General features: G+C 43.2%; 1 protein-coding gene across 2 annotated transcripts in view; it reads left to right on the top strand.

Annotated features, from left to right (window-relative positions):
* LOC111272567 (uncharacterized) overlaps positions 1-14283 on the top strand; it is a 32161-nt gene extending 17878 nt beyond the window's left edge. Inside the window, exons 3-12 of one of the 2 annotated variants that reach the window (XM_022854091.2) lie at positions 165-526; positions 714-969; positions 1379-2145; positions 2553-2874; positions 4392-4613; positions 5522-5689; positions 5817-6183; positions 6420-7032; positions 7150-7912; positions 8398-14283. In XM_022854091.2, coding sequence (XP_022709826.1) covers positions 446-526; positions 714-969; positions 1379-2145; positions 2553-2874; positions 4392-4613; positions 5522-5689; positions 5817-6183; positions 6420-7032; positions 7150-7912; positions 8398-8663 — 3825 coding nt within the window. In that variant the 5' untranslated portion in view covers positions 165-445 and the 3' untranslated portion in view covers positions 8664-14283. The remainder of the gene's footprint in view (positions 1-164; positions 527-713; positions 970-1378; positions 2146-2552; positions 2875-4391; positions 4614-5521; positions 5690-5816; positions 6184-6419; positions 7033-7149; positions 7913-8397) is intronic. The other variant, XM_022854093.2, reaches the window with a different exon arrangement.
* The last annotated feature ends 499 nt before the right edge of the window (positions 14284-14782 follow it).

Below are 14782 nucleotides of genomic sequence, written 5' to 3'. Positions count from 1 at the left end.
TTGCGGAAGCAGCGATATCTAATTATCAAATGCGAAATATCTCTCCTCTTATACTTTTTTTTCTTGCATTAAAATAGCTACGCATGTATCCCGATTGTTGCATTGTCTTTTCCCTGCAGTGACCGCTTCCCAGCACTGCACTTACCGCTCATTCATATTTGCAGGCGCGTGCAAACGACCCCATAAAATGCTCGAAAAAATGTAACCCGTTTTGGTGGAGGTCAACTAAGACCGAATGCTACCGAACGCTAATGACAATCCTGTCAACGTCTATACGGTAGTCCGCCGGTGCCTCCACCATTAAGAAACAAACAACTGCTTGTATTTTGGTGCTGTGTATATGTGTGACTGGCCCTAATCTTCGATCTAGTTGGTTGCCTAACCTTCCTGACACCGTCCTTTGCTGCTGGTTCCTGACAGCTCCGTCGGTGCTCTTTTAAAAACGATGGTAGCTCCGTGTGGAGCAGGACTTGACAGATCTGCGTCAGTACATAAGTCCTGCGATTCGGAAGATGCGGAAGCCGAGGTGCGTCAAGCGTAAATGCATCACTAATTTTTTCACAAAATATTGAGCATAGAATTAGTTCGAACGATTTTTGCTGTTTTTTCGCATTGCAGGACAGTCAATGTGAATCAGAAGGTAAAATGTTTGTTTGTTTATTAAGTAGATACGAACTCGAAATTTCTGCTACTCTTCCTGTGTTTGCGCGTAGGTCGTGAATGCATTCAGCTCGTCAACTGGAGCGTCAACGATTGTTAGTTCGACCAGCAGAGGTGGCACGGTGATGGCGTTGGGTGAGACTGTAACAGATACCGAGGATGAAGCTGAGAGCGGAGTCGTCTCAGGAGGAACAGCCTCAACGAAAAAACCCGCTAAACGAGGCGAAGCTCATGGAAGGCGACGCAATGCAGATGGCACCACAAAGGTCGGCCCTTGTAGGGGGACAGATAGTATTGACAGCGGTCATGGTAAGTACGTCTTATGGCTTACCACATCCACATGATGTCGTTGACCGGCTTCAGGCCGACACATTGAAGCATTTGCAGAGAAACTGTATAATTGAGAGTGAGGTTGTCTGTAAATGTATACAGAGGATAAGCTCAATTGCAGTTAATTAAGTACTATTGAACCAGTTCGTTGAATTTATTGATTCTTTTGATAGAACGGGTATTTCGTCCAATTGAGGTGTGTGTCGAGACGATTGAGTCGGTGCAATGAATTGTCTAAACCCCCATCGGTATGAAAGCTATGAAGCTTAATAATAATAGTTGAATCTAACACACTTTACGAATGTGGCACAAGAATCTATGAAAGAAGACGGTTAACTTCGTCGGCGGTGGCCTTATTTTGGTAAATAGTTTATCGTGTGTGTTTCAGGCGGAGCTACCCCCGTGTCGACAACAAGTTGTTCCCCAACGATGGGCAGTAGCAGCAGCGGACCGGCGTCTGCATGTTCTGGTCCGCCGGAACGATCCATGTCTTGGACGGACGAGGAAGAACATACAGTTCCACCAAGCGCCCCGAGCACAAAGGACCTGATGGTCATCACAGATTCAGGTACAACCCGCATTCAGACAAGTAAAAGTGCACAAGAGCAAAACGTTATCGAGACCATGGCGTCACAACACGTGGCTCGACAACGACGGCTAGAGGACAATGAAGACTCAGAAATGGAGGATATCGAGGAGACAGGCATTACGGCAGACGACGAGCCTGAGATAGTTCTGTCGAGTCATCACGGACTTCCAACGACCGTAGATGGCAATCGTAGTGGTGAAGAACGCCGTCGACACAGCGATGAGCATGATGACGCTGATGAAGATGTTGACGAAGGACACGAAGTAGGCGAAGATGAAGACGATGACAGCAAACCCTTATCGCTGACAGTGGCGAATAAAGGACGCCCCAATAAACTTAGGGGACCGAGAGAAACCAGCGTCAACAATAACAGTGGAGCAGTTTCATCAAGCAGTAGTAATGAAATGCCAGCTCCTGTGGCTCTAACTAGTGCTGGTGCCGTATCGAATGGAGGCAACCGTAATGGGGCAGGAGGTCAAATGAAACACCGGGGCAGTCCTAGACCAACATCAAGCTCATCATCTCGTTCTTCGTGTTACAGCCCTTCACAAAGTCCTTTGATGCAGGTTAGTTAATTATCCAGTTATCTGTTCGCTAAAAATAAAACTAAACATTGGTGCGGATTTGTTATTGCAAATATGCCTATTCAGAAGCTAAGCGTTTCAAATTTGAAAACGAATTTTTTATTCACTTTAACTAACCAGGAAGTTCCATCATTTAGGCTTAGCGAATTTGGCTACTATTTGCATTATAGATAATAGAGTAGTTATAATTTCGATTTCAATATCGTGCAATCGAATTAATATGTAAAAGGGAATCTGATGTAGTTTTAAGTGAGAATATGGAACACCAGAGCAATAATGCAGCGATTGTCCTGCAGATAGAATGACCTACCGCAGTATATTTTACACCGAAATTTACAATATGTGGTTCTATGACGCGGGACAATTATCTATTGATTTAAATTTTTTAGCGTACAACAACGCCAATGTATGCAAGCGGCGGTGGATCAAGTGGAGGAGGCTCCCTAGGAGCGGGGGCCAGCTCCTCAACATACTCCCCATCGAGTAGCCCCGGCGTACACCCACTACGCCAGCTAAGCATGAACTCGGCAGCCTCTTCCGAAAAGGTCGAACGACCCGCCGGCATGGACGCCGGACACGGAACGAACGATGGCCGAACTCCAGCGTCTGCATCTGCTGTGTCGATTCTGGAAACTAATCCCCCAACGTCAGCGCACCTCTTTACAATGGGCGATTTTGCAGCTGCAGCGATAAAAGTCGCCCAGGCACAAGGTGTGTCCCTGTCAGGCGCCTTTAGAACAGTTTATTTCCTTCTCCAAAGTAGCTAATATTTCAATAATTAAAAGGGCGGTTGGAAACGCCGGTTGAGCCTGCTATATTGAGTTCAATACAACTTTAATAAAAGTTCGCAAGGTTTTCATGTCCCAGCAAACCTGTTATGTCCTGTATGAGCCAGCAGCAGTTATACTTTTAGGTAAAAATGATGAATCTACGCACATACGTTCGCATAATACCACCAACCGCCAGCTAAATACGTGCCCTAATATCGATCGTATAGGCAGGCCAAACTGCGTAGAAAATTTTTTTCAACTTTTCTATTGCATTTATCTAGCGGTCGATTCATGATATCTATGCGTTATATCTTATTTCTATTTGATTCCAAACAACATATGTCCGGTAAACCCATTATTCATCGGTTCACCTACTAGTGCTGGACTGTTCCTCATGTTTAAGTTGTGTCAACCGCTTCTCCTGGCTGATATGTTTCATTGCACGTAACCCAGTGTTGACGAGCAAATATGTCCAAGCCATCTTCGTCAGTGCACGTGATAGTGAACGTTCCCGCGAACAACAGTACACGTTCATGCCCGAATTCAGATAATGTGACGTTTAATCACATCGACCCAATCTATGTGGTTTGTAAAGTGCGATCATCAGACCGTTACAAACGACTCTAGTAGCGATGTAGATACATGCGAAGTGGCAGTCATTGCAGACACACGCACTTATCACAGCATACGAGCACAGCCAGTAGATTAGCACAACAGGCTTTTCAAGGCCATGCTTTGGCCTTTCATACACGTCACTTAAGCCTTGGATAGGTGTGGTTGACTTTGTTGAAACATTGTTCAATTCACTATTTTTTATCAAGTTCTTGATGGATACCTTCGACGCATCTATGGGTCGGTAGGCAAACCACGTGGGCAGGTAAAGTTATTAGGAGGGTAAAGCTTGCAATACGTGACCTGCGTATAAAAGTAACATATTGGAGCGCTTTCATGTTTGCACACTCCTACAGTGCAAAATAGATGTAACCCTTTTGAAGTAAGCCTTCGATGCGAAACTCATGTGAAGGTTTCGCATCGAAGAATACAATATACCAGCACCAAGACGGATCGCCGAAATGCTAAGGAAAGTTCTCCAATGTGAGCTGGCTCATTTCTCTCTCAATATTGACGAAGTTATCAATGAAAATGACCGCCTGCGCGCTTGAATTATCTGTGACGGTACAACGGAACCAAAACACAGCTTGGCATCGTCTTAATTGCTTTTACAGTTAATCGACTTGCTTGATTAAACTGATTCTGATTAGCCATATATTTATTAGCCATGTATATTTCATATACAAATAATGAGGAATATACACGCACGCTTTAGTCGTAAAAGAACTGTCACTATAATAAAGCATTGAACTTTCCTGAACAGAAGCACGTCTGCACCCTTGAATTAACTTAAGAGACCTGTAACTTAATCGAATCCCTTTTTACTAACTGCTCTCGTTATTTTAGGCGTGATGCTTGCCAGCGGTGGGACAATCTCATCCACAGTTTTGTCCCATTCCGATGAAAGCAATGACTACGGCCCGCAGGTAGGAGGTCCTGGAACAGGCTCAGAACTAGATGGAGCTTTTCCATCAGCACTATTTTCGGCTGCAGGTGGATTCAGTCGACAGCAGCTCCTCTCAGGGCCATGTCCGATATGTGGAGACCGGATCTCCGGATTCCACTATGGTAAGAAAGACAGTGCGTCGTATCTTTGTACAGAACTATAAAATATTTTGGTACAAACCAGTAGCAGTCCAACATTTGCTTGCCCTTGCTTTCAGAATATTATTTTTGTTCCAAACATAAGAGAAAAATAACAAGTTCACAAGCGATAGAATGGTTCATGTAATTGCTTATTAAGGACTAATGGCGATCGGCAAGTATACGGACAAGATAGCTCGTCCGTTTTACCAGCATTGAAATCGAAGGCAACGATTACTATCAAATTATTATTTGTTAAAAGCTTACTACTTTGTTGTATGTCTTATTTGATTTACACCTAATCTTAAACTGCCATTTTAGTGCCCAGTTTTAGTCCCATACACATAAAACCATAAAATGGTAAAAGCTTAAACACCAAACATAGTTAGTACTTGTTTTAATCCTTTTTCTTCTTTATAGGTCAATCGTTAGCAAATTCTATTGTAAAATAGATTGTTTGAAAGCCGCTCCTGTAGAGGCTTTATAAAGTCCTTAAAATAACCTTTTCAAATTTTGGAAAGACCTGAGTTTTTCGGCAATTGTGAGATATGCTTGTCCCATTTAAACATTTTACTGGAAGTTTGAATCGTGTATAGATTTCACCTACGACTGAACAGTTGCATTTGACTAAATCAATATATTATTTATTAAGTAAGGTCGTGAGTTGTCGTTTGAGGATTTCTAAGCCGTTGCTGGTATCGCTGTGAAGGTTTGTGTGAAGCAACGTTTGGTGATGCGCAGGAGCATTATCAGTTAGTTCAGTGGTTTCAGTGGTTCCCTTTCTAATTCTCCTCTCGTTTTTCCTATCTTTCATATATGCATATCATTCGAAAACTAGTTAATTTTCAGAAGCTGGTTTATTATTTCTAAAAACTTCAATTCACCTATTACAGGCATATTTTCCTGTGAGTCATGCAAAGGCTTCTTCAAGCGTACTGTTCAAAACAAAAAACATTACGTATGTCTTCGTGGCGCTAACTGTACGGTGCAGGTGGCTACCCGAAAGAAATGCCCAGCTTGTCGCTTTGACAAGTGTCTCAAGATGGGCATGAAACTTGAAGGTGAGTCAATTGAACTGCCTTTTGAAATAACGATATGAACATAAATCATCGAAAATCCGAATAGCCTCTGCCTTTTTTTCGTTTTGAGTATATTGACTTTTAATGCGCACTTGACGGTATCGTGTAGCTATTCGCGAGGATCGGACCCGTGGCGGGCGCTCGACCTACCAGTGTTCCTATGGTGGAACTGGATTTCCTTCGCTTCCGCCAACGACGCCCCCTCACGCAACTGGAACCAGCAGCGGTGGCGGAGGTATGACAACGCCGCCATCAATCAGAGACTCCCATTTCAGAGGAGATAGTAATCGAGGCGAAACTGGAGCCAATAACAATAGTGGAATAGGCGGTCATGGCCGCGAATCAGCTGGACCAACGCCGCCGCCAGCCTCGGGCTCAGCACACGACTCACTGCCGCGTGATATTCATGGCCATCTGAGAGTTGGTGCAGAAGCGCACCTTGAACCTATCGCTCTCGTGCACAAAACTAACAACAGGTGTGTATAAATTAAAAGCGGCAAAAAGTACCATTCATCATGATGTCGATCACCCTGTAGAATAGATCATCGACTTGCACGCGTATTGATCTTGTGATCAAAGATTAAGAACGATGAAACAACGGAAACTTGTATGGAAACCACGTATGAACCGTACGTACGCACTGAGCAGACATTTTGGCACATAGTTTTCTCAAAAAATAAATAATACATAATTATCGTTGCTGGGCTTGCAGCGTAAAAATTCCACGCACCTCATCATCATCAGTGATCACATCCTCGGAGCCCCGTGTCGCCTCAGCTCTTAAACACGCACCCTCACCGCATAGTGCCCCCACCGGAGCTTTAGCAGGTTTAGCAAGTTCAAGCGGCCTAGGCCCACTAGGTGCCGTTGTAGATCCGACACTTGGGTATCCTCCAGCGCTTGTTACTTCGCTTCTCATGCATCCGAATGGACACCATCAGCTGGCAGCTATGGACGCGACAGCTTCAGCTGTAGCCGTACAATCTGTAGCCGCACATGCGGGAGGGACAAGTGGGAGCGTGCCGTCATCCCACGGTGTCGGCGTCAGCGGACGCAGAGGTGCTCCTTCACCTATGCCGGTCAGTGAAACACACCACGCGCAGCACCCGCGACATGTGGGTGGACCGCCGACGGCTATGGACACGTTGGAAAGAGAAAGTAACGGACTAGGGGGTTATCAAAACGGTAACGCGGTCACACATCGGTTAAATAGCAGCGCGACAACGTTAGCTATAACAACAACGCCGCCTGGCGTAACAACAGCTGCTAGCAGACGGCGGGGTTCTGACACTGTACCTTCTGACGATGTCAGTGCAAATGACCAGGTACGAATAGTTCTAATGCATGTAATGTTTTTATCATGCCGCACGCACGTACGCTTTCTGTATGTATCTTTGTCAAAAAGTTAACCTCTAGCGAACCGTAATTTTGATTTACTTCAGGTGTCTTCTGGAGGCAGTGCTGGTATCCCACAACTGATTCAGGACATTCTCTCCGTGGAACATTTGTGGCATAACTCGGAGAGGAGCACTAACCCTGGAGATGGTGGACATAGTGGCCAGAGTACCACACGAGATCTTCATCGCGAGAAGGAAAATCATTATCAGCCTATTCATAGCAATAGCGAGATGGATGAAGTTGAAAATCAGCCATATCAAACGCACCACGCTTTGATAAGCAAGCACGAGAGACGTCTTCAACACGGAAGCAACGCCGTTGGCAACAACGGCGACGGAATGCGAGACGAAATGGAGCTAGGTGAGGAGGCCATGGAGGCCACTGACGACCCCCCGTCAGCAGGATCAGGCCAGAACGGTGGCGCGGGGGCGGCCAACGATCTGCTGAGCTCATTGTGCAATATCGCCGACCATCGGCTGTACAAGATTGTCAAGTGGTGCAAAAGCCTTCCTCTATTCCGCGACATCGCAGTTGACGACCAGATCGCCCTGCTGATCAATTCGTGGTGTGAGCTACTGCTGCTCGCCTGCTGCTTCCGGTCTATGGCAACCACAACTGGTTCTCACGGAAATCGCCCTGCGGAGTTGAAGGTGGGCCGCGGTCGCTCCGTGTCGTTGGCACAGGCACGACAGTGCGGGATGGGCCCCGTCGTGGAACGCATGCTCAACCTGACTGATTTATTGAGGAGACTAAAGGTTGACCACTGCGAGTTCGTCTGCCTTAAGGTCATAGTCCTGCTCACATCAGGTCAGTAATCGCATACTTTGAGAAACGGATAATTTAAAGTTCGCAATGCAAAGCTAAGCGGAAATAGCCGCGTTCCTATTCTTCTCTGTATAGAACAGGCACTACCGCGTCACCTCAAATAGAGCATGGCCCATAAACTCTACCTGTTTAATTAGGAAAAAGCTGTGCAAGGGTACAGGTTTTGAAATAATGAACTCAATTTATTTTACAATTTATTTTATAAATTACTCAAGTCCCCTATGTACAGTGAAATTCATTTGAGATGGCATAGATAAGTTCTTAGAGGACAGCGTGTGCCAACTCTTGCCAGAACAACACGTAGCTGACAAGGAACTCTGCACCTAACCAAGGTGATAGTACGTAAATGGACCTATAAGAAAGTTGCGACGGTAGTTAACTTCGTGTCACCACATAGAGGCTTGGTAGATGTATGAGCGCTAACAAATCGACTTCGTTTGCCCCGCCTATCGATTATGCTTCTGCAGATGCATCGGGATTGCAAGACGCAGAGCAGGTTACGGCTGCGAAACGACGAGTTTTAGAAGCACTGCAAGCCTACACAGCCGCGCATTCGCCTGCTGAGCCAGCAAAGTTTGGCGAGCTCCTTCTAGCTATACCCCAACTCGAGCGGGCGTGCCAACTGAGCAAAGAAAGTCTCGCAGCCTCTCGCCAACAGGCTGCAAAAAGTCGAGGAGACGCGCCAGCACCTGGATTCAACCTCCTCATGGAACTGCTTCGAGGAGACCATTAACCCCATTCGAAACAAATCTCGGCTACAGGACAATGTAAATCTATCACGAAGGACAACAAACAACATGTTTATTGTAATATAACGCTATCTGAGCTGAATGCAATGAAATTAGATAACATGGAACGATTTTGCCGTCGGAAATTTTTAGCCAGATGCTCACAAAATATTGCCGAAAGGCTAGTGCGCCGAACACATTACTATAGTAGTTCATTTTCAGCTGTTCGGAGCTATCCTGGACGAAAGTCTAGGACCGATTGTTATTCTGATAACATGAATGAATACACTAATTTATTTATTAAAGAGTTAGTATTAGCGTAGGACACTACGTAGACCTCATATGGCCGGATTTCTTTAGGTGAACAGGCGAAAGATAGGAACACGGTAAGAGCCATAGGTTGATTCGTAGTAGAAGTCAACAATTTTGGTAAAGTTTCGCAGGTCAGGGGTGGCGTCATAAGCCCCCCTACCGGACTCCATATCAGACAACATGTTAAAAACGTCTCGAATTAAGAATAATTTAAATAAGGAGCCTTTTCAACCAAGATCGGCATTGACCACTACTACTAGTCTGAAGGAAATTGCGAATTGCGTTGATACGGGCCTAGCAAATGTGCAATTTTAATAGAATAGTTCGTTGCAGTTCCGAATGGTAAGAAATAGGTTTGTCTATAATTAGAGGTGGCTTTTGAAACAATCGATGTCGAGCTGGGTTGACGTAGGGTTGTGAATGGATCGTGCAAGACGTAAGACGCAAGCAGTGAACTTCTCATTCAGACTATTGAATTGAGATTGAATTCTCTAGATGTAAACAGCCTGACAGACAAGCAGGAGGATGTTTCGTCTCATCGTTGCCGACGTGAGCTTGCCTATATGGGATCGGTCAGTCACCGCGGAAAGAACATTAATCTTAGCAAGCGATACGTGCAGTACATTTAGAAAACAAAGGCCAAAAATGAACGCGACCGCATGGAGAACCCGTTAGGTGCAGCCCACGATGCAAGGAAACTGTTAGGCACACAGAACCGGTTCGTGATTGCCTACCTAAGACATGGTGTCTAGATAATGATAAAGCGCAATTACTGGATAGAACAACAGGATAAACACTATTTTCGCTGACAGAGAATTAACACAGCTGGGGGTACTAGTTTACGAAAAAGATCATATGGTAACTGTAGTAGGAATACGCTATAATGTATTCATGGTGGCTATCGCTTGTGGTGGGCCCGTGTCTAACTTACTGCTAGTCGGAGTGCAATCAAATAGTAAACGATATATACGTCCTTCAGGGCACATACAAATCGAAAGTATATATATATATATATACGATATTATGTTCATACAAGTATCTTTGCAATTATTATTATTATTGTGACTTTATCCTAGTATATACATATATAATAGCTATTGACGTGCTAACAAACTGTAATATATAATATTTTTTTATACATGGTAGCACTTGAAAAGGTCGCTACTGTGTCTGGACGTACTGTTCATTCGAAAACTAATCATTCACCAGGAAAACAGTTCGTACTATAATAACAATGACAGTGCGTGCAAGAGCTATTCCCCTTCAGGAGGACGAAGGAAAATTATCCGTTTCTTCCACACTTTGTCGTCGTATGTCCTTCTTTCATTTTCAAGCTCTAAAAATCTTACTTTTGCGCCGAATTGTCACCAGAGCTCACCTAGCCTGGGTCCACCTTTCATTTTTTCCATTCATACTTCACCCAAATTTTCTCACCTCGATATCACTTTTTTGTTTAATACTAACGTTCGATTTCATGCTCAGTTGTCTCTCTTGCTTCTTCTGGATATAGTTAACTATTTCCGTACAGCTTTCGGCCGTAAAATAGACTTTGAAAGTCTATTACTTATTTCCTTGCACATCTCTATTGTTCTCTTTCGAAAAGTTCGCGCGCTCGGTTTAGAAAAAGTTGATTGCTTGCAACACGTTGCCTACCGATGTCGATGAATTAGTATTTGTTCGGTTTGAAAATATCCGCGCGTAGTCATAGAAGTAGGCGCCATTTCACCGACTGAACGGGGAAAAAAGAGGCTAAAACTTATCTAGGGTGAAAATATTGTAATTATTTTCTATGCATCTGCATTATTACATCCGTAGCTCTTTGATAGATACGACGTTCCTGATAGTGGTCTAGCAGAAGCGTGGGGTCGCTATAGGTGTTCTATGACCAGAAGAGCATGACGAAGGCTCAACATAAATACAATATAAGTAATTCTGTGAGAAATATACGAGATGAGACTGCATTATTATATTTTCTTGGCAAATCTAGCCACTTGCCAGCCCTGTGATGACTGTTATAGAAATTGTGTACTTGACCAACAGCACGCTATCGGGCCAAGGGCTCGATTCGGGTGTGAATTTATGAATGAAACACGAATTAGCTCGGCGTGCGGCAGCCTCAACTTTCAAATATGCCGCCATACTTCATATCCACAATGAGAACAATTTTTATTCTGCATTAGTAAATTCGCATTAAAGATCTCCCTCCCTCTATACGAATCGAATTACTCGGCATTTTAGAGGCGAACACATCTCTCACTTGTGTCTTATGTCACCGAGGCTACGAACCGTATATGTTATTCTCTGTTACAAATCGCCACCATCACTGTAGATTTCAACTAAGACAACAGCGCTAACAAGAAAAACTCCTTCCCCCGTCAATTATCTGTGCAGTTTTCTAATGAAACATGTCAATTCTTCGGAGACAGATAATTTTTCACAGCGAGGTAACATCCGGCAATTTGCCCCTCAGGTTTCCTGCGAAGCAACACAAGACGGCAAACGGGACAGGGCAGCGTGAATTAAACAAATATGCCGAGACAGACGTCATGTAGCCGACTGAACTTAAAAATGATTCTTATACACTGACAAAGTTGCTATAGCAATTTATGCACCTACGGCTGAAGTATGGACATTTCCGGCTACATATATGTATTATCTAGGGCGGACTGTAACCACAATTAAGCGATCAACTGTAGGCGTGAAATTTGAATGACTTCAAAAAAAGACACCACCTAGGCATAAGTACGTGCAACTAACGGAAGCCTATAGGACTCCTACTAAACCACGTAGCAAGACTTATAGACATCTATTTTTGTGTCTACAGTCTAGAACTTACATCAACAGTTGAGATGGAAAGCCAGTTCAGAAGCGAGCGTAACTAATTAGCAGAGCTAGCTGATAAACAAAACTATTAATTTTGCGTGCCCATACCCAGCTTGCGACATGAGAACAAAGACTTTTTGAAAAAATTCCTACATGGCCTGCCATCCGCCAGTGTATTTTCTGCCAAACATCAAAAGTATGTGGATGAGCCTTGTACGCAAAATCGGTTGAGTCCTTTTTTTCACGTCTTCTAGGAAAGGCATATTTCGACGCCGTTATATCTTCCTTCAGAGTGAGCATTCTCCACTTGCCAAAGGCCAAATAGAAGGTGTCACTGTTTGGCCCAGACTAACGAAAGGAGCGCAAAATTAAGAACCTATGCATAAACTTTTATATTTATACGTAAACAAATCCCACGCATGAATGTGTGTCTGTGCGTGTGTGAGCGCGCATCGAATGAAAGTATGTATGTGTATTTGTAAGCTGTGAAGTGAATCTTCTTTTTGTACCCATCACATGAAGATTTAGTATGAAAAAAGCAATTGCTGAAACTGAAATAGAACTTACCGAGTATTTTCGTAGCCAATTTGCGAGGACGAGATCATTTGTAGAGCTCAAAAAGAAGTGTCACTTTATACCGAATTGCATGGATTTCTTTACACACAATCGAACGGGTTCAACACAGACTAAGTGGTCCGTTAACAGTGGTGAACTTGGGATGGCTTGATCAAGTCGTGTTCGACAAGAGGGACCAAAGCAAATGCAAAGAACGGAATCACTTGCGAGTGGAATATATAAATTGACGATACTGGGAAAGGCGTTTCTTATTTAAATGTAACAGAGAATGGCTGCAGAGTTGAAACCACCTCTCGATTTCGATCGAAATTTCTCTTAAAAAAGAAAAAAGATGAAACCCAGTTTCTTGATACAATCACTGATATGACTCCATGTTTAACGCTCGAGCTTGCTTCGAATCCGGAACAAGTGAGTTTCTTGGTCTAATAATTAAATCAGCAACACAGCGTCACAACGAGACATTATTACCGGAATAGGTACTGCGAAAGGCTTTTTTTGTGAAGAAAGGCCTTTCACTCCATACCGATTCATCCTTCCACTGTACACTGACTCTTTTCGTATACATATCGTAAAAGCCTGCAAAAGGTGATGGATACGTTTATTGGCACATTCGTTGGTAGAGAAATTTGGACGTAGGTAAGATTTTAGCCATTTTTGTGTCCCCACTTATGTATTTACTGCAATTACTAGTGGGCTTCTTACAGTAGGTACTACGATAAAGGTTACTGTCGGGTGAGACCCATTGAAGCTTCGGCCCAAATAGACGCTAGGACATCTAAGGGGATGAGACTATATGCGGTTCATTCTTAACCATTCGTAGTTCAGTCAGCCGATTCATTTAAAAACATTGTTATTATTATCATTGTAGAATTTTGTTTATTTTTTTGTTAAACTAAGAACCGAATCACTACTACAGGCTCAAAAGAACTAGGACAATTCTTCTAGATATTAGGTGATAAGGTTAAATAGTAAGCGAGGACTAAAATACGATTCATAACATTCATGCGTCTGGACACATCATCTTGAAACACAGCGGGCTATGCGGAAAGTGAGACAAAGACAAATTAGATTTTTATAAGAAGATACCCGAAAAACGGACCGCCACATGAAATAATATATATTTTATATTAGTGAAACTAAGTGTGCTTTTGTTAGAAGCAATCTAATCAGTCTGTGTGTACGTGTCTATGACCATACGAACATGCAAAGGTTCAGCACTGTCGTATAAAATTCAAAGTATATCAAATTGATTTTTCGACGCAGTACCTCGTTCACTTTCAACAAAAGAATGGCTCCCAAATGCCTTATTTGTAACTAAGAACGACGTATTTTGTAGTATAAAATGGAGGGGGTAATCAAAAAGAGCTGTGCAGGCGTCTTTGCTTTCAGAACCCATTACGAATGGGCGCAAGATAGCTTTCCTACATTTTTTTTAAATGATTTCACGTGAATGGCTAAAAAATAAATTTCGTCAGTATCAATTATGAACCAAAAAACAAAAGCGCACAGTAATTTTTGATAACCCTATAATATATTCATGTTATATCAGGGAGGCGTAACAGGGATTATGCAGATCCGCGACATACCTCTCAACTGACCCAAGTTCCACTGGCCCGTGCAACGAAATGGGTGGTTAAAAGGTGCTGGCGTAAATATTGTATATTATCGAACAGGCTGGTCCCTTTATCTCCTTTTTTGAAGACGACAAAGCACACTGACGACACATAAGTCGAACAGGATTGTATTTATTGAATTTCGTTACAAGGTGCATTTGTACACGGACACGGAGCAGTGTTAACACTAGATTGTGATACCTGCTAGCGGAGGGTAGGAACTCTATCATTGAGCTCGAATTAGTAACAAACATGTCAGAAGGGTATATCCTGCTATAAATCAAATGTAACTCCCTAAAAATAGTAGTATTATTATATTGACATCGATCCATGCGATAGCAGATATAAATTTTTTTCTTGAAAACACCTTACGCAAGAAGGAAAAGATAATAAGTGAGTGACGAACTTTTATAATTTGCGCTTGACGAATGGTAGACTATAGATATTCGATCCGTACGCCCGTGGACAGCCGTTCTAATGAAGACATAATGCCTTCTGAAAAACGAAAGGACATCGCGCGGTATGAGTCAACATTCAGTCTTTGGGCAAGTCGATGGATTTAGACAGTGACTCGAATCAATGGGCGAAGCGAATCAATAGAGGATAACTTAGACAGTAAAACAGAGGGTTTTGTGGCCGGCTATACGAGTAACGTAAGTGTGTGAATACATCTTGCTTGGCTGTGTGAATGTACCGTACCGGGCGCAATTGGATATATTCTGTACTACATGATCAAATAATCCCGGTTGATGCGAACGATGCATATAGGTGTAAGTATTATGAAAAGTGATGGAACATCA

Source organism: Varroa jacobsoni, unplaced genomic scaffold (assembly GCF_002532875.2).
Source record: "Varroa jacobsoni isolate VJ856 unplaced genomic scaffold, vjacob_1.0 contig02604, whole genome shotgun sequence".
NCBI lineage: Eukaryota > Metazoa > Arthropoda > Arachnida > Mesostigmata > Varroidae > Varroa > Varroa jacobsoni.
This window is presented reverse-complemented; position numbering and strand designations above follow the sequence as displayed.